At 37.9% G+C, this 20,200-nt stretch overlaps 1 protein-coding gene across 1 annotated transcript in view; it reads left to right on the top strand.

Moving 5' to 3' along the window:
- Positions 1-19,330, top strand: part of LOC145988653 (G2/mitotic-specific cyclin-A-like) — a 29,514-nt gene extending 10,184 nt beyond the window's left edge. Inside the window, exons 3-6 of the mRNA XM_083123707.1 lie at positions 4,103-4,326; positions 8,750-8,954; positions 15,771-16,018; positions 18,220-19,330. Coding sequence (XP_082979833.1) covers positions 4,103-4,326; positions 8,750-8,954; positions 15,771-16,018; positions 18,220-18,268 — 726 coding nt within the window. The 3' untranslated portion in view covers positions 18,269-19,330. The remainder of the gene's footprint in view (positions 1-4,102; positions 4,327-8,749; positions 8,955-15,770; positions 16,019-18,219) is intronic.
- The last annotated feature ends 870 nt before the right edge of the window (positions 19,331-20,200 follow it).

Here is a 20,200-nt window from a genome sequence, read left to right as displayed (position 1 = left end):
CCCATTTTTTTTATCCACGTCAAATCGACCCATTTTTTTTATCCACGTCAAATCGACCCATTTTTTAAATCCATTGTCTTTAGTTCTCCTGGGGCAGCCATTTTTCCAACATGGTGCATGGCTTTTTTGCTCATGTAGCAGTATACAGAAACCTTAAGATCTCAAACCATTAAAGCTAGAGACCTGAAACGAAATTCATGTTGTAGCTAATGAAGTATACTTCCTACGATATTAAAGTATGTTTTGCTTGAAATTGCATCTTAAGTATGAAAATTATGGTGGAAAATGGAGTAACATTTTTTTTCATTTTTAAGCCAGATTTTTTTTTAATGAAGGGGTTTAGTCTTGAGGCTTGATTTTTTTTTATGTGTAGACCTACCTGCAGGGTGTCCGTAAATAAAATATCAGTGCTTAAATATGCAACCCTTTTTTACAGCATGGGCTCAAACATGGCCGTTCATTGAATTTTGACACTTTTCGGGGTTAAATATTTCAGATGGGTCCCCTATAAAAATTCTGAAATTTGGCAGATAGGAAGCCCTTCATGAAACTAACTCACAGTAAAAATCTCAACTTTTAGATTCAACTAGTTTTGGTCAATGAGGTAACATGTCACCTAATTTCTGACGTTGCAAGGTAAGGTTAAATCTAAATTCCATACTTAGAATAATGATTTTTTTCTTTTTTAAATTTAGATTAAATAAAGGCTCAGAAAATATAGTAACATAAGGTTTTAATACTTGACTTACCATAAATTGAAACTACAAAATCTGCGAAATTTCATTGCAAGAGGTTTGATTTATTAGGTACCCATGACCAGTTGGTATTCTCAGCTCAAAAACTGAGCTTCCCCCATATTTTTATCAATGTAGCAGTACATGCAGTTTAAGATAGGCAGTGGCATGCCCAGGAATTTTGAAAGGGAGGGGAGGGGGGTTACATATACTTTTTTAGTATACAGCCCTGTTTTTGCCACATTATCCTGCTTTTGACGTAATTGTTTATGGAATACTAGGCCAAAGGTATTGGGTTATGATCCCCACAAACCCCAAGCCAAGGAAAACTGAGGAGGCTGATTGCAGAAAAACAGTAGTGCTGTTGCTCTAAAAACTATTCACATACTACAAGGAGTGCAAAGGAAAGTGGTATGCTTTTCACTAAGTATTAAAACTGAAGAAAAGGAAAGCAAGTGTGACAATCCTTTGAGTGGCCAGTACAATCATATAATTGAAATGATAAGAAGAAAAATAATGTAAATGAGCAAAAAACTAATGTTGAAAAGGTAAGAATCATCAGTTTGATTGCTACCATTTGGTCAAGAAAAAATGTGATGAACTGAAGGTTTCTGATAATTTACTTAGGAACTTAGTGAAAGAACAAATAATCCTGCCTGATTTAACAAAGAGAATGAATAGGAAACTGGAGCTGACAATACCAACTGGTCGTGGGTACCTTATAAATCAAACCTTTTGCAATGAAATTTCGCAGATTTTAAATTGTCATACCTTGTAATTTCAATTTATGGTAAGTAAAGTATTAAAACCTTGTTACTAAATTTTCTGAGAAAATATAGAAAAAGAAAAAAAATCATCATTCTCAGTATGGAATGTAGTTTAACCTAACCTTGCAACGTCAGAAATTAGGTGACATATGTTAACTCATATTGACCAAAATTAGTTGAATCTAAAAGTTGAGATTTTTACTGTGAGTTAGGTTCATGGAAGGCTTCCTATGTGCCAAATTCAGAATTTTTATAGGGGACCCATCTGAGATATTTAACCCCAAAAACTCAAAATTCAATGAACGGCCATGTTTGAGCCCATGCTGTAAAAAAGGGTTGCATTTCTAAGCACTGATATTTTATTTACACACCCCCTGCAGGTAGGTATACACATGAAAAAAAATCAAGCCTTAGACAAAACCCTTTCATTAAAAATGCAATTTTTTAACTATCGTTACCCAATTTTCATGTTGGAAAATGAAATAATAAACTTTTATTGTTAACAATGTTTATTGCTATGTATATAATTATAATTGGATTAACTTATTTGTGGTAAGTGCTTACTGTCTTGCCTCACATATTATATAATTATTTTAGCAACTTTGAATGTGAGGACTACCAGTAGAAGCACATTTTTGTTTTAATGCTCTTAGTCCAGGGCCTCCCAAAGTAGTCCCTGGCGGGATGAAAATAAGAAGGTGCTATTTTGCGCCTCGCTCATTGTTCGCTATATGTTCAATAGAAGCACACAATAATGAAGATTGTGTAGCCAGAGTCATAGATAACAGGTGTTGACAAGAAACTACTTTTACCAGTGTTTACTGCATAGTTGTTGGTGGGTGGAGTTCGGGATGGCTAAAAAGGGGTAGAGGAGGGTTATTGGGTGACTAGTTTGTCCGGAGGGTATAGTGGCATGCATACCAGATATGTAGGCACTTTTTCGTCTGCGGGAGGAAGTGTCTGTGCCTGGGAGTAATAAGGGGATAATAGCCCCATGGTAAAAGCTGTTGTGGGTGGCGACAGTGAGGTGCGAGTCGAAGTTACCACAGATTTGGCAGATGAAGGTTAATGTGAAGTTGGATTGGCAGATGCCCTTTGCATAAAGGGTGACAGCAGTGGTAGGCATCTCATAACACCCTTCATCTATGACCTTTCTGGCTACACTGTTGTATCGATGCCATCTTCATTATTCTGTGCTTCTACTGTGAACATGCGGCCAGGCTGTGAAATATCTACTTATTTTTGTTTGGTGTTCACTGTCTCGTAAAAAATGTAAAAAGTAAAGGTAGTGTTCCCCTGTGCTTAGCACCATGCCATGTAGGCGTATAGGGGTTGTAGGGGACGCCCCACACTTTCTTGATCCGGTCGTGAGTGGGCGTGATGTGATCAGCACCATGCCCCTGACCACCTTTACCCCCCAGGGTTTCCCCCGGGTACCAATGTTGTTCGACGCTGGGTAGGAGCCGAGGCCGCTTCCAACGTTAGAAAAGTTCCCGCATTTGAACTGTCTCGTACTCTACATATTTACATGTGCATATGTGTGTGTGCGTGTCTTTAATCTGGACCACTAATGTCATTATTTGAAACCTAAAACAGATTTTATGCAAGCAGAAGAAAGCAAAGATTGCCTTTGATACACCCCAAAAAATTCACGACATGAACAAATAATAAATTCTGTCTAGATTGTGCTGAATATCATCCAGTGCTGCAAATAACCAGGAACTACTTCACCCATCATTGCCGGCAATAAAGCATACAAAACTACGGAAAAACTAAACAGTATGTAATTAGGTAATTACATGTAAAAAGTTTTATTTTTATACTGAACATCTAAAAGTTCATTTGCTAATAATATTTCTCCAGATGAATGTAATTTTATTTAACATTCATCCCATCCCTTCATCTACACATTTGAGACATCTCGTACAACTGCTGGAAGGCATGCTTTTATTCTTCCTTTGGCACGGAGTTCAAAATAGCACTCGCATACTTAGTCTCCTTTCTGTCTTTGGCTTGGAGAATAGTAAATGGTAGTAGGGTAGATGATGGTTAATCACTGTCACAGGAGCATCTAAAGCAAGCATTGGCCGACAGGCTTCTTCTTGAGGTGCACAGATAAACTTTTCTAATTGCTACCTATTAAATTTCTCATCTAAAGAAGGGAAGAGGACCTTCCGGTGTTCCCTGCATCCACATGTTGAGGGAAACCGAAAGGGAAGAGGCATAAGAGCACACTTTCAGTTTAAACATACTTTTGTCACTCATTTGAAACATTTTATGCAATTACAAGCTGGAAGAGTTGAAATAGGCAATTATAAGTGTATAGTCATGTTACCATGAAACCCACTTCTGTTGAAAAGCATGAGACATGGTTATATTAACAAAATAGGCACTTGAAACAATATTTAGGCTCTAATTATGACTTAAGTCAGTATATCAGTCAGTTAGCTAGGAATATTTTTGACCAGGCTTTGTTGTGATCTGTGATAAAATAAGTTTGTCGTAGGAATTGATGCACTGGCCATGTTCATTTTGTTCAACCCACTATGGTGTTTTGTATAGTATTTTAATGTTTCAATAAGATTGAAATTTCTTTTTCAGACAAGGCACAGACCAAAACCAGGATACATGATAAAGCAACCAGACATCAGTTTCTCCATGCGATCAATTCTTGTTGATTGGCTTGTGGAAGTTACTGAAGAATACAAACTCCAAGCGGAGACATTGTTCTTGGCTGTGTCATACATAGATCGTTTTTTAAGTCAGATGTCTGTGGTGAGAGGCAAATTGCAGCTTGTGGGGACTGCTGCCATGTTTATTGCATCGTAAGTATTGCTGTATCGGCTGTGTTTAATTTATGTACAGAATTAAAATGAAATAGCAATTCATTTTATGCAATTTATGATTGAAAGTGTTTGCTACAGATGGAAATGTTGGTCTACAATGTGCCATTCCAGTTGATCCCATACTTTTTCAATGGGATTAAAGTTTACTCTTCCATCCTTTGTCAATTGCTCCTGGACAAATCGGTAAACATTGGCTGCATGATATTGCCATCATGCATGAACATTGAATTTTTCCTAAGCTCCCTCAGTTGAATGAAATTGTCACTAGCATCTCATCCGTAGATAGTCTCGCAGTTATGCTCCCAATTTGGATGATGACTAGGTTAGTTTTTGTATTCAAGCTTCAATCAAGGAAATTAATGTCAAAGTACAAAATTGAATATTTATTAAATAACAAAGAATGATAATGTGTGCATTTGATGAAAAGTAAAGTTCCTGTTAACAATATTTTATGTAAATTTTGTAAGTAGTGGTGTACATAAATCTTTAGAGGGGCCTCCCGATGGTGTAGTGGGTAATGCCAAGACTACTAGAGGAAGAGGCTGGGGTCAGACATGTCCATTTCCGCGACCAGCCAGGGTGTGACGTCACGGGAGGACAAAATCCAGCTGAGCTTTTACCCCATTCCGAAAGAAACGTGTTTACTGTTTTGAAAGGCTGATCTGTTTTGTTCTTTGTGCTTTAAAAGGCCATTTTTCCTCGTAATTCTTACTTGTGTGGATGTGAAGTGTTGCAGTTTATGTTGCATTTATAATGCCTTCCGAGTGCGGTGTCGCGACGTGCAAAAATAATGGGAGAAACAGTAAGAATATTAGTTTTCACAAATTCCCAAAAGATACTGTTGTTCGTGCTTCGTGGGTTGCGCGATGTAAACGAAAAGACCGGTTCAAACCTGAAAACAGTAGGGTTTGTTCAGAACATTTTTGTGAAGATTTTGAAAGAGATCTGCAAAATGAATTGATGGGACTTCCTCTTAGAAAAGTACTAAAAACGGGTGTTTTACCTTCACGTAATTTACCTCGTGTTAGCTCCCCCAGGAAGTCTGCCCGGAATGATCGACAGGAGGCCAGGGAGACAAGGAAGCGTGTGAAGCAGTTGGTGGACGATGTGAATTCCAAGAAGAAGCGACGGACAGAGGAGACCTGTCACAATGATGCCCCCATCAATTTTGTACAGGAGGAGAATGAACAATTAAGAGCGCGCGCGTACAACACTTGGAGGAGAAACTGAAAGAGGAAAAGTTACGAAACATAACACTTACAGCACAACTTTCGACTTTGCGGAAAACACTTAATCCCATTAAACAACGAAAAATCATCTTCAATCAAGTTCGAGGAATCCTACAGAAATGTTTCTCACCAGGCCAAATCGACTGTTTGCTCAACTGCAAATCGAAAACACACTGGAATCCAGAAGACATGACAATTGCTTTGTCGCTCTGGAGTTTAAGTAAAAAAAACGTACCTTTTCCTTAGAGAGAAACTACATCACCCGCTCCCCAGTGTAAGCACTCTTCGTCGGTGGTTTCGATCAAGTGCAACCCAGGACTTTTGACGCAAGTCCTCCGAATATTAAAAGCGAAAGTGGGGTCAATGAATGTCACGGAGAGGCTCTGTGTACTTGTGTTCGATGAAATGAAAGTTTTACGTAAGGCGTGCTACGATAAACAAACTGATAACATTTATGGCCCGTGTGATCAGGTGTTAGTTGTGATGGCAAGAGGACTTGTGGGAAACTGGAAGCAGCCTATTTATTATAATTTTGATGTTCGGCTCACCAAATCTTTATTTGTTAATCTTGTGCAGCAGTTGGAAAGAGCTGGTTTAATTGTGGTTGCCTCAGTATGTGATCTTTCTGGTGTAAATATTGTGGAACGAATTTGGCATAACTATTAACAATAGTTGTTGTGACCACCCGTGTGACAAGAGCAGAAATATTTACTTCTTCGCAGACATTCCTCATATGGTAAAGTTGTTAAGGAACCATTTTTTGTCGAAGGGGTTTGTGTTGGGAACGGGGTGCACGGTGACAAAACAGGCATTGGTAAATCTTGTAGAGATTGATTCAGATGAAATTCGCATGTGCCATAAGTTGCGTGAAAGCCACTTAAATGTAAGCGGAACAAACAAACAACGCGTGAGATACGCCACTGAACTTTTTTCTGAAAGTGTATCGAAAGCTGTGCATTTTGTATTTCCACAAGAAAATAATGTAGCAAATTTTCTCCTGGCTGTAGACAAATTTTTCGATGTCTTGAATTCTCGTCTCCCCTTTGATTTAAAAAAGCCACTGTGAAGCGGTTTCGGAAATCGTTTTAAGTGAACAGACACAGGTTCTCCAACAGATGCTGCTACTCGTATTGGGAATGAGAAAAATTAATGCAAACAATCTGCTCTCATTTCAGGAAGGTATACTAATATCAGTAACGTCATATTCGGCTTATTTGGCCATGTAAAAGATGTGTACGGTGTGCGATACATACTGACAAGCAGACTTAATCAAGACTGTTTGGAAAATTTGTTTTCCCACATACGTTCCATAGGCAGGCAGTATGACCATCCAACTGTGCTCGATGTAAAATACAGAATGAGAAAATTGCTGCTAAGTGCCAGTGTTCAGGCAAACCGAGATGCCAATGTTTCAGTTGCAGATGACATCTTCCTTTCATCTGAGCTTTCCAGTGAGTTACTTCAAAATACACAGAGCCTGAGCAATGTGGACGAGTGTGAATTAATCCAGGAAGATTCTGAAGAATTTCAAATAATCACTCAATCTGCAGACGTTGAAGGGGTCAATGATAAGCGTTTGACAAACTAAACATGCCAGAGGAAGGTTTGCGTTACATAGCAGGGTATATAGCGTTCAAAGGGCATAGAAATCACCCAGAATTAACAGCGAACGCAGAAGCAGAGAGTTCGTCTGAGGAGACACATAACTGGCTGTCTTTCTTATCTAGAGGAGGACTTTCACATCCCACTGATTCATTTTTTACCGACATAAAGAAAATGAACCTCCACTTTCTTCAATTCCATGGCCTTAAAAATTTTCGTTTAAGGTCGAAAGTTGTTAAACGTGTTTGTGATATAATACACACAGAACTTCCACACATTCCTCCAAGTGTTGTTCAAAGTTTCGTAAAAGACTCAGAATTGTAATTCGAATGAGGAAAGTTAACGAAGAAGTGAATATCAATAGCAGAAGCAAAGTCAACAAATTGAAGAAGTTGAAGTGAAACAGCTCCTCCCTCACCTCTAAAACAGATGACTTCATAAGTATAACAATAGGTAAGTCCAAATCATTTATTATTTTTATTTTACGCATTCAACATATATTTTTCTTTCTGCCCTAACAAAACTCATTACTAGGTGTATTAACACCAATTTTACATGAAACCTAATGTTTCCCAGAGAAATGTGACGACATATAAACTACCTGTAAAATGTGTGCGTAAATGGCTGTGTAATCCAACTGTAAGGACATACGTTGTCGGATCCTAAGTAAGTCTGTGTATTCACTCCCAATTAGCTTTGGGGCATAATTACGGCTCTTTTTTGTTCATAATTACTGCTTTGATTCGGCTGCGAAACCGGAGCGCAGACCGATCTGTCCGCCCGTTGACGTCACGCCTGACGTCAAGGACCACGTGATCAGGTATGGCCCCAGCCTTCTACTTCTAATAGTCTTGGGGTAATGCCATCCTGGGTTCAATACTCAGTGGAAGCACATACTAGTTCGGGTCCCACTTTAAAATATAGGTCCAGTCCCAATTAGCTTATCTGCATAATGTAGACTTGAAACACAAACTTATTTCCTACAGCTAAGCAGTTACATGCCTTCATGGTCATGTTTGGGTTCAGTTTTCACTTACCCATGCCTTTGATCTTGCCATCTGCTTCCCAGGAGGGTGGGGTTTTATCTATGGAACTTCCTTTGCTGGTCTCCCAATCTGCGGCAAGGAAGGGTGAACTAACTTTTCAAATGTTGAGACTAGCTGTTGCCCTTGCCTGCTCTTCTAGCCACTGAAAATAGTTGGTGTCTGTAAAAGAAAATCAACAGATACTAAACGATGACTATATCGTTATCGGCCCAGTCCTAGTCTCTTAATATGGTTCCTGGTGAACAGTATTCTCATTGCACGGTGACTTCTTGTCAATTGGAAGATTTTACTGGTTTAGAGATCGTAAAGCAGCCTCCCTTAGCGTATTTGAGTTTGCTCCATAATTTTTACACCTGAAGCATCCATAGTTCTCCCTGTAGCAATGTGACACTTCTGTACGAACAAAACTCCTTTGCGGGGACTTTTTTCTTTGACTATTTTATACAGTATAAATGCTATTTGTATTTGTTGAAAACAAGGTATATTTACTTTTATCTCTATGCTTAACCATTGATTACTTTTCAGGAAATATGAAGAAATATATCCACCCGATGTCAGTGAGTTTGTATACATAACAGATGACACATACACCAAGAAGCAAGTTCTTAGGATGGAACATCTCATTCTCAGAGTGCTGTCATTTGGTCTATCTGGTCCCACTCCACTGTGTTTTGTCACTAAATTCTGTACATATTCAAAAGTTGATGAAACTACTACATACTTGGCAATGGTAAGTTTTGCATAGTGGCATTATCAAACTTATACAGTGAACTCAGATTTTGTTCTGAGATTTTAAATTTTCCCACATTATACATTTAGTTTTGTTGGTCTCTGAAGGGATGGTTGGCCTTATCAGTTTAGTTACATGCAGCCATGTTTGCACGAATCAATAACATGAACGGTCTGCCATTCATGTGGGTGCTCGATCCTTCAAGTTTTATACTTATGTCACGTGAGGTATTTTTTTTTACTATGAGTGTATGTATTGCCGATACACCAATACACGTAAATACCTAGTGGTAATTCAAAGTTCATGAACGATAGTCAAAGAATTGACTTGATGTCAGTTCAAAACTCTACACGGAACCGTTGAACCAGCTGGTGCAAAATATTTTCATACGGAGTACACGTTTCTAATTACCGTATTTACTTGTGTATAATGCACACTTTTTTCAAATTTTGCCCCCAAAAAACTGAATAATTCGGACAGCCAACGTGGAACTGTCATTCTACGATATTGTGACACTTGCATTCATGTTTATGGAACCTTATCATGTTATATATCATTATAAAGCTTAAATCCTGCAGTTTCTGAATATGGCAACAGTATTTCATTCAAGATAGCAACACTAATGTGAAATGCTGTTAAAATAAGCTCATCACAAAATAAAAAAACGTTCAGGTTTTTGTGGTACTTTGGATGAAAGAAAAATAAAGAAAAAAATAATTAATGTATTACTGGCCAAATATTATATGGAGTGTGTAAATGCCTTAATGGAAGAAATCTTGTGCTGCTAACTGCTAGGTTGAGGGTCCTCAATGTGCCTCCTATAAATGTTACGTAAAGGAATGAGCAAAACCACGTATAATGGTCATTCCTACGATTTTTCACTTCGTAATGTTCTGACACACCAAGAAGAGAAGTACTGTTCTGGCAGAATTTGAGCATGCACCTCCCGTCACATAACATGTGTATCAGCAGTATTTGTTGGGCAAGAAATAATAGAAAATAACAAATCCATAAGGTAATTTTGATCTTGCTTTCTATTACAGAATAAACAAGGTGGTTACAGAAGTAAAAGCTTTGGGATGCTAAACAGTGAAGCGAGAGGGGGAGGTGGCGAGTTGGAGACTTATTGTTTATCCAAGAGGATATTCTTCTCTTGGTCCACATAGCAACAGGTGACTCATGTCGTCATTCACTCTTGATCGGCATAGCAACAGCATTATGACCTACAACTAACAAAGCAATTTCTTGAAACTGGATTGTACTGCACATTGAGATATATAATTGTTTGTGAATTTTCCCCATCAAAAATTTGGGTGCACATTATACATGCATAAATACGGTATTAAAACGACAACAATTACCATTGCGTGATGTGACTTATCAGTTATTACTGAGAATTATCTCTAATATATTCTATTTTTCTTCAAAAATACCTTGTTCATACATTGGTAGAGATATTAACCTGGTGACGCATGTGTCTGGTTTCATAAATTTGAGCTACACAATGATTCAGTCACGGATGTCACCTGATAGAACAGTTGTTCACACAGTTGAAATTAGATTTTTATTAGCACTAACTGTAGTACTTTTGTCGTATTGAAAATAATTTTTGTTTCCCACAATGAAAGTCTTGGTTATGGGAAAGTGTTTTTTTTTTTTTTCAATTTGGCTGCCTGAGCCAAGTACAGTATAACTCATTTATTTTCTATGCACAGAAATTCATTTCACTGAACTCTATATTTAAAGAGTTGCGTTTAGCAATTTATTCTATAGTGTATACCAGTAGGAAGACCAATACGAAGATGGAGGGATAATGTTGAGATGGACCTAAAAGCAATTGATAGGAATGGAAAAGAGTATATAGATCTTGCTCAGGATAGGGACAGATGGAAGACCTGTGTTGTTGCAGTCATGAACCTTCGGGATCAAGAAGGCTAGAGAATGAATGAGTGAGTTAGTGTAGGATGTTTAAGAGTTACGTCCTATTACTGCGAATGTCTGTGGTAGCTCTGTCAAATGCAAATTTTTATGTCTGCACTTCTTATTGGAATGAAAATTCCTTACCTCTTGGTTGTGGCCAGAGCAAATGTGCTACTTTAGTGTCTTTTTTCCTCAGTATGCGGTTGTCCACAAATAACCCATAACTGGATTGGAATGTCTAAGATGCACAATAGGTTTTCTGGATCATGGGGATTAACTTTCACCCTGATTTCTCATCCAAAAACGTGCAAAGAAACACAAACTCTATGTTCCGGTTTAGATAATCACCAACAACCTCTCTCCATTTTTTCAGCTTCTCAATGTGATTGGTCTGTGCCGTCCTTTCCACAATCAAATTTCCACCAGCACACACATGTAACAGAAGTAAATACCTACCGGTTACAAATTTTTCGTGTGTGTGTGTTAGGATAATCAAATATTCTTTTTCGAAAGAAAACAGAATTTACCATTCATCTAACTCAGGTTTTAAGCATAAACACTGGCAATGTTTTAGATACTATACACCTGTACAATTTGAATGACCTTATTTCCATGAACGAACTGTCACAACGTCCATTGCTGTAAGGGTAAAATTAATAACATTCTGTCATGTAAAAACCTTGTTTATATTTACGCAACACAACTATGGTATTGCTGAGAAATAATCTCAAATGTTACCTAAAGTTAACAAATATAAACGTTATCGACAGACGTCCCCTTTTCCTCTTATAGTAGGTGATATACATCTATCAACTATCCAGGGAACTACAGAAGTGAACACCTGCATACTTCTGCCATCTTTTGCATGTTGAGCAAACCACACTATAATTGGGAGAAGATGCAGTAGTAGATAAATACGGAGAACTAGAAACTAGTACTCACTTGATCCGTGAAACTGTTTTTTTTTTTTGTTCTATTAATTTCAGTGGCCACTGCCACCATCCTCTTTGGAACTTGTACTGTTGCTTGGCATGCTTCTATTGTTCGTAGTTCTCCAACTGCCGCTATCGATGTTTAGCTCATTTGGGAAGTGCATTATGGCATGTTTTCCCTTGATTTTGGTGAGTGTGGGTGGGCAGTGTGCTTGACTTGCACCTTTTGTATTCTATGGATATTGTATTTGATGTGTTTAGCAAGACCAGTAGTGGGTTGGGCTTTTTTTTTTTTTTGCATCTGTTAGGTGTTGGATTATTTCATTAACAGATCTGATGGACCTGCCAATCTAATGTGCCTTGCACTCACTGAGTCATATACACCTGGGTTTTCAAGGTGGGAGAAGTAGTACCGTTTGTGACCTGTATTTCCACTTTGCTGCAATACATCAGATATGAAAGGTATGCGGACGACACAATAATCATATATAAAAAGGCAGAAGAGCTCAAACTTCTAGTGAGAAAACTAAATAGTATCCCCAGGCTCAACTTCACCGTAGAACAAGAGAAACATGGCAAGATCAACTTCCAGGTTGCAGATCAAAAATACCCAATGTTACGGGTCACTAATTGAAACTCCTCTGTACAGCCCTGATCTCATGCCATCCGATTACCATTTGTTTCGCTCTCTTGTGAATTTTCTGCAAGGACAACAGACACAATGGATGTTGTGGAAACAAGGGTGCCAGTGCGTTTGGCCTCAACCAGCTGAATGGTATAATTGTGGGATCGTGGCTCTCTCAAAAGGTTGGCTTAAGACCATACAACAGAATGGCCTATACTTTGCTGAATAAGTCCGATGTCACTCCTTCTCTCTCCAGTCTCAATATCAATGTAGCACACAATTTGTTGATAAAAATAACTTAGGAAGTTGAACAAAATCTTTTTACACTGAAAGTACATACTTTGAACTTACTCCAACTTTGCATTTCATTTTTCAATGTAGTTTTTGTTCACAATCAATTTTGCCACCTGGCTGGTGGCATTCAGGCATGTACTATCTTGCCTTTGTGGTGGTGCTGATTGGCCTTTCACTTTCTGCTGTTCAGGCATGGGTGTGGTACTTCTTCTTTTGCTACATGCAGGGATTTTGGCACTGTTCCCGGTCTTGTCTGTGTGAGTCAGAAGGCCTTCATTTTCGTTTGGGTGCACAGGCAGGCTTTTTTATAAGTGCTTAAGGTTCACGCTTGGTTTTTTGAGGTTGTCTTGCAAGGGGAATGGGAAACACTGAAAAATAAATAAAACTCTAACTCGTTAGAGTAAATTACCTATCTCTGCGTAACCACCAAATAGATATCTTTAGATACAGTACTTGGAGCTACTTTTCTACATAAGTACCCATGGCATTGAGGCACTTATCTCACCAGGAGACAAGTTTTAGTATACTTTCTTCGTACACTTTCCCAAGAGTCCATTTCGAAATGCAGTTCCCATTTGCTGGAGCTCTTCTCACTGCTCCATCACTTCACCAGAAACCTCCACGATTTAATTAATTTTGAAAGTTAGTTTTATCTAGTGTGCAAAATTGTAATGCCAGTTTCCACTTGACAGAAATAAAAGGTTTGCCCATAAAATACTCAACTCTTTTTTTTTTGGAAAGAAAACAAATAATTACCTTTAAATGACTTCATCACCTTCAAAATAATCACCAGAGAAGGCAATACACTTTGACCAGCATTTGTACAGGTCTTGGAAACACTGTTGAGTCATTGACAGTAGGTGTTTACAAAATACACGTAACATTTAATTTAATGTCTGCGACGTCGTCAAATCTTCTTTCATAGCCATCTTAAGCTTGGGAAAAAAATCAGCAGGCGATAAGTCCGGAGAATATGGAGGGTGATTGATCACTCACTGAATGCTTAGCAACGTATTGTTGTACAGACAATGCGGTATGAGGCAGAGCATTATCGTGTAACAGAAACCATTGGCCAGAATCAGAGGTCCTTCCTAACCAGCTTCATCCTGTTTGAGTCAACCAAGCACTTCCTTGTAATGCCACTGATTGTTTGGTTTTCAGGGACAAATGCATGATGGATCAGTCCTTGGGAATCAAAAAATGCGATCAGCAGCACCTTTCTTTGATTTCGACATCAGCACTTTTTCTTTACGGGCGAGAACTGTCCTTTCCACTGCGCACTGTCTTTTTGTTTCAGGGTCATATTATAAACACCAGGTTTCATCTCCAGCCACGATGCATTATAGGAAGTTGTCCTGGCCCGCAGTTGCCACCAAATCTTCACAGCACTCTTTCCTTTTGTCTTTTTCTCATTGTCAAAATAAGAGGCACAAAGCGAGCACACACTTTCCTGGTTTAACCTACAGCTTTCTTTGCTGTTATGAAGCATGTCTGACAGTTGCTGTGTGGTTCAACATCTATCCCCTCTCACCAGTGCCCAAACTTCCTCCACATTGTCCTCATTCATTGACCTTGAAGGGCTTCCTGATCTTGATTCATCCTACACACTTTCACATCCACCTTTGAAACGATTGTACCAGTCATTTACCTGGGTTCTTGATAATGCTGCATCACCATACACTGCCCGTATCATCTGTAATGTTTTGGTACACGATTTACCTAATTTGTAACAAAATGTTATGCCATAACATTGTTCCATCTTGGTGCATGTATTTTGTATGCCGCCTGCACACGACTTATCTGACACACGCTTGCCCAGATACAGACTGCCTGTAACACATTGAAACATGCACTGACTGGAAGTCTAGATATATTCAGAGCATTCTCTGACATTTGCTAAGAGACTTGGCGGCAAGCGGCCTGGCGTCAGCGCTTGTCTTTCCCGGTGAACGAGGTCCGAAACAGTCACACACTAGTGTTTTTTTCACTCTCCCTGCCTTCACTCTTTCCCTTTCTGTTGATGTTGCAGACGGATGCCAGAATAATCCTCCCTCGGAAGTTGTGTTGTCGTGTCCATGTGTTGAAGATTGTGGCTTAATATGGCACCACAAAGTTTACATTACAACAAAGGATTTATCTTGTAGAGTGTTACTTCGGAAGGAGGAATTGTGGAGGAGTGAGACATTTTGCAACTAAATTTCCTGGTGTTCCCGTTCAACATAGGAGCACTATATTAAACCTTGTAAAACAGGTTAGAGTAACAGGGTCAGTTCTGAATAAAAGTGGAAAGAAAATGGGGAAATCCAAAAATTAAAGTATACAAAGACAATCCACACACCATCAGCGAGTTAAAGTATTGTACGAGAAATCGGAAGAATTACAGTAGACGAACTTGCACGTGTAAATGCAAATTTCCTTCGGAGATGCCAGGAACGTGTTGCAGCAGAGTGATATCATTTTCAACACCTTCTGTAGTCAAGGTTAGTACACAATATGAAAACTAATTTTAATAGACTCTAGCGACTGTTGTGGACCCCGTTCACTGGGAAAGACAAGCACTGATGCCGGGCCACTTGCCACAGTAGTAGTCTGTAGAGTTCTGCAGTGTTGCCAGAGTACAGTACTTTTTTTTGGCAGTTTGGTTTCTTTATGGGCGAACCTTGTACGTACACAACTTGCATGAAAGCTCTTGCAACTTACCTATACCAGAGGAGGCTTGGATAACACCTGTGTATCCTTCTGCCAACAGACTAGCAGCAAAAGTGTGTTACCAAAAACAAACTTGTCTCCTGGTACTATTAGTGCCTCTGTGCCATGGGTGTCTATGTAGTCCATTGTTATCCAAATGGGTTAATGTTTCTGGACATTTCCTTGTAATTGCAGCACACCACCGAATATTAATTTTAGTCATAGATTTTCTGTGTTTAAAGCCAGGCACTCGGTCGTGGTTTGTATTCTCATATATGATCAGTATGAATTCTTGTGTTGCGTTTGGATTCTAAAGTGTGCATGTATAGTGTTTGACTTGAAATTTTTCTTTGACAGTACCTCAGTGAACTGACCTTGCTGGATGGGGAACACTATCTCCAGTTCTTGCCATCGCAGATTGCAGGGGCTGCTGTGGCTCTGGCAAGGCACACAGTGGGGCTTGAGCCTTGGTGTGAGGTTCTGGAAAAGTATACAAATTATGTTTTGGAAGAACTGAAGGACTGCCTATCTCAGTTGTATGAAACTTTTTCCAATGCTTCGACGTATCCTCAACAAGCTATTAGGGATAAATACAAATCCTCTAGGTATGTATTTTGAGAGGTATTGGAATTAGTTGCATGTGACATACATTTTTTTAGAGCTGCATTGTTTACTATTCAATATATTATGGTACATTCAGTGTCATGGTCAAATTTTCCCACACTGATCAGAAAAGTGTTGAGTTCTGAAGTAAAACAATTCATAAAAGTGACTTCTTAAATATCCAACCATTAAGGGTGGGGGACATGCACGTTGCATTCAGAACATTGCATCCATGTGTCACTTCATAAGAAATACTGTTACAGATAGTTAGAGGCACATATTTTTGGTAAATAAAAAAGCAAAATTTCAGTATAAAAACTGAGTCAATTTCGGGTTCAAAAGCGGTAAATAACATAAAATATCGGTGTTATAGCGGTGAAAAATTGGATGAAAAGTGGTATATAAAAATACATTTTGGTTTTAAAATTGTGAATATAATCCTAAATTTGATTTAAAAACTACACTTATTCCACAGAATTAACATTTCACTTCTAATAACTCATTTATGTAGTTATCCGAGTATTAAGTCTATTTCTGTGTAAAGGAGTCAATTTTTGTTTCTCCAATATTAACAGTAGAATTAATCAATTTTCCGGGAATTGCATAACTCTCAGGATAATTCAGACCTCAGAAGGTGCTGCGTCGGTGAATAAACCCTAAATTTCGTGTTTAAGAGTTAATTTCGCTTTTTGCAGTTCATTTCGCATTATTTCGTGACAAAACATGGTCACAAAATGCATCTCACACCTTGCAAAAACATTAAAAATTAACACTACAATGTGTTTTTTCAAATTTCGTTTTTTCGTCAAAAACGAAATATGCATGCCCCTACAGATAGTCATATAGGCCAAGTAAACTGGTGGATACTGTTTCATTGCATTTTCCAAGACTTTTTTGTACCCTTGGCTACCAGCACTGAATTGCATGTAGCACTGAGTGCAAATAGATTGACAAGTTCTCTTTTCCTGGGCAGATTGAGCATCATCCGCTAAACACATCTGGTGCAAACTGATTGCAAGTTGTCTTTTCAAGGTGGATTACAATGCAAGTCAAGGAAGAGTTAGTTTGGACTAATCACTGGAGGGAGGGAAACTATTTTCCAAAACCATGACATGAATTGTTTTTATTCATAAAAATAACAAAATGATGGAATATTGCACTGAAGTTGACTCTTCATGAATATGCCTAGCCCTATGTTGGCCTTTAACAAGTACCAAATCATGCATTCTATCATAATAGTAATAAGGGAGGGGAGGTCACGGTAAAGTTTATTTAAAGTAGCAATGTACTGTGTATTTAGTACTATGGAAAAAATGTGGTTATTCTGGGAAATGTAGGGAAAATACATTTACAGTTCATGTGAACCTTCAGGGTGCCACCAGCATTGACTAGCAGAACTGTGTTAATACAGTTATCTCTATGTGCCAGTGAGTTGGTTAGGGGACGCTTGTATACTTCTGATTCTAGGACCTCTGGATCTATTCAGGAATGCACAGACATGTTTGTTGCAGTGCGTGCAAGATGTTAAAGTAATAATGAATTTAATTAAGTTTCAACGTGGCATTCTGTGCAGAGAAATCAGATATTTGAGTAGATAAATCTAGACCTAGATCAACACAATAGTATACTTTTATTTTAAAATTACAACTTATTCTCTTCTTATGCAAATATTTGTCATTTGCAAAAGAAACTTTATTTGCCTATTGATTTTAGTGAATTCTGTCTGTTCACAGAAGGCTGTTTATATACAGTATTAAGTTTATCATGCAAGAATAAGGAGGTTTCTTTGAATTATTTGGTTTTTTCGTTGGTTTTAGGGGATTAATTATGTCAATTTATATTTAATTGCATAATAATTAGAATATATATAGACTTAGTCTTCTGTGAATGATTAGTCAGCGCTATCAACAATGAAGAAAGTAATTATTTTACAAAAGATGCATAGGATTATATTTGTAAGAAGAGAAATTCTGTTTGTGCAAATTTAAATAGTTCTCAAATGGAAAGCTTAGTAGGCAAAAGTTTAATAATGCAAGTTTGGATAATTTAGTCACTTGAAACTTTGAACAGAGCTTTTCCTGTGGCAGTTTTAGTGATACCATATGCTGTCATTAGCTTCATATTCACTGTCTACAGAGTAATCTACTCTAGATGCTTTCAAAAATTATAATGTAGATAAAATTTTCCTCATTTTTTCCATCAGGTGGAACAATGTAGCTCACTTCACCCCACGCTATCCACGGCCATGTTGATGGAACTTTTGCTCGAAGAAACAGCTCTGCCTCTGTGTTGACAAATGTCACCCCATGCTTATCTGGATATTTAGGCTTAGCTAGAAGATATTGCCAAAGGACAAGACTTCAACTGTTATTGGTGTGTGTGTGAATGTACATGTGTGTTGAAAAAAAAAGGCTGGTTCTGTGGTATGGACAATTTGGCCTTTCTAAGGTTATATTTTTAAAGTGAATATTTAAGGAATAAACCCAATGCTGAGATTTTTAAAGGTAGATTCTGGATTACAAATTTTCTTTCTATTGTAATTTAGAATGCAACAATGCAAGGGATTACTTTAATCCAAGGCACCTATTGGGATATTGTAAAAAAGAGCCGATTTGGAAACTTTTCTATGTTTTTTTAAGTGTATTTTTGTACATTCTACAAGTGTTGCATAAATCTGAGGTCTTTTTAGATAATATTTCAGCCTTTTGTATTTCTGCATTTATTTAATAATGAAACACTTTTGTGAGCTACAACAAAAGTAAAGCTTTAAAATACTTCTTTATCTTTTACTTCACCAATTTTCTTGTAGCATGCACATATGAAGGTATCCTGTTCTTGCTAGATCTGTTTAGATAGCTTTTATTCTTCCAAATTAGAAACATGCCAGATTTAAAATTCAAATTTTGTCATTTTGTATGCAATTTGCAAAACGAGTACGTACAAATTGTCTGAGGTTGAACTTGTGATATTTTATAGAAAGGATGTCAATGTATTTTTAACAAGTGCAACAAAATTGTACAGTTTTACTGAAGTGTAAGTCTTTGCATGGTTTTGCAATATTACTGTAGGATTGAGTCAAATTTGGTGTAAAAGAATCTTGTTTCCTCAATGAGAAAGTTGTGAATATGTTGTACTAATTGAGGCATTATTGCATTAAAAGTAGGAATTTACAAGAGACCATTTTTTTAAAATTACTTTACATTTAATACTATGTGGTCTTTTGTCTCTTAATCATATATTGAATAATGCTCCATAAAGGAAACTAGAATAATGTAAAAAAAATAGTACTCTAATAAAGTTAAATTAACAATGAATTCATTTGTGTATTCTGCTCTTAATGACTACTTTTTTTTTATGGTAGTTGAGAAAGTTTAGGATTAGACAGTTCTCCCAATTATGAAAATTGACAGATCAGTTAATCTGTTGGCTGTCAGCATCTCAAACTGTGTGGATTGACATAGTGGAACTTTAATTTTAAGTTTTTCTGGAGAGCAAGCTGAAAGTACTTGAAATGCAGCAAAATGTAAAATCCTGTGTTCTATTGGATGTATGTAAAACTGCAGTTCCACTGTGTCACATTTCTGGATGAAAACTGCAATATCCAAGAAATTACACCTAAATCGCAGAAGGTTTATCCTGGTAACGTTCCCACCTGTCAGTGGTATGTTGTCTGCTGGAAGACCTTGGCAACCATCATGTGAGGAGTTTTGCCCACTGACATGGGTACTGGAGTCAGCGTATGCTGTGTTCTCTGCCAGAGCTGGTCTTTTCTTTTGGGAGGGTAATTTGAACACTGGTTTGCCAGTCACAACAAAAGTGAATGGAAAGGATACCTAGGGAGCAGGCTTCTCAGTTGATAAGGGGAGGGGGGGGGTGAATTTGCCTTCCAAGGGATTGAATAGGCAATTGAGAGATTATTTACCTGGTAACAGCAGCCTGCAGACAAGACCATTTCTTGGCAAGAGGTATATGTACCAGGATGCACCTTTCGGCCTGTGTAGTGCACAAAATTGAGAATTAACCTCTAGAAGGTGGGAGATGGAGATTTTCCAGATGCACACTTTTCAAACTTTCCATGATGTACAAAGAAAAAGAGCAATTCAAACAAAGATAATTAATTTGTCGTAGAGAGATGATTGATTCCTCCCACCCCCAGAATGATAATTTACCTCCCAAATTTTTAA

Source organism: Lepisma saccharinum, chromosome 6, assembly GCF_977018435.1.
Source record: "Lepisma saccharinum chromosome 6, izLepSacc3.1, whole genome shotgun sequence".
Taxonomy (NCBI): Eukaryota; Metazoa; Arthropoda; class Insecta; order Zygentoma; family Lepismatidae; genus Lepisma; species Lepisma saccharinum.
This window is presented reverse-complemented; position numbering and strand designations above follow the sequence as displayed.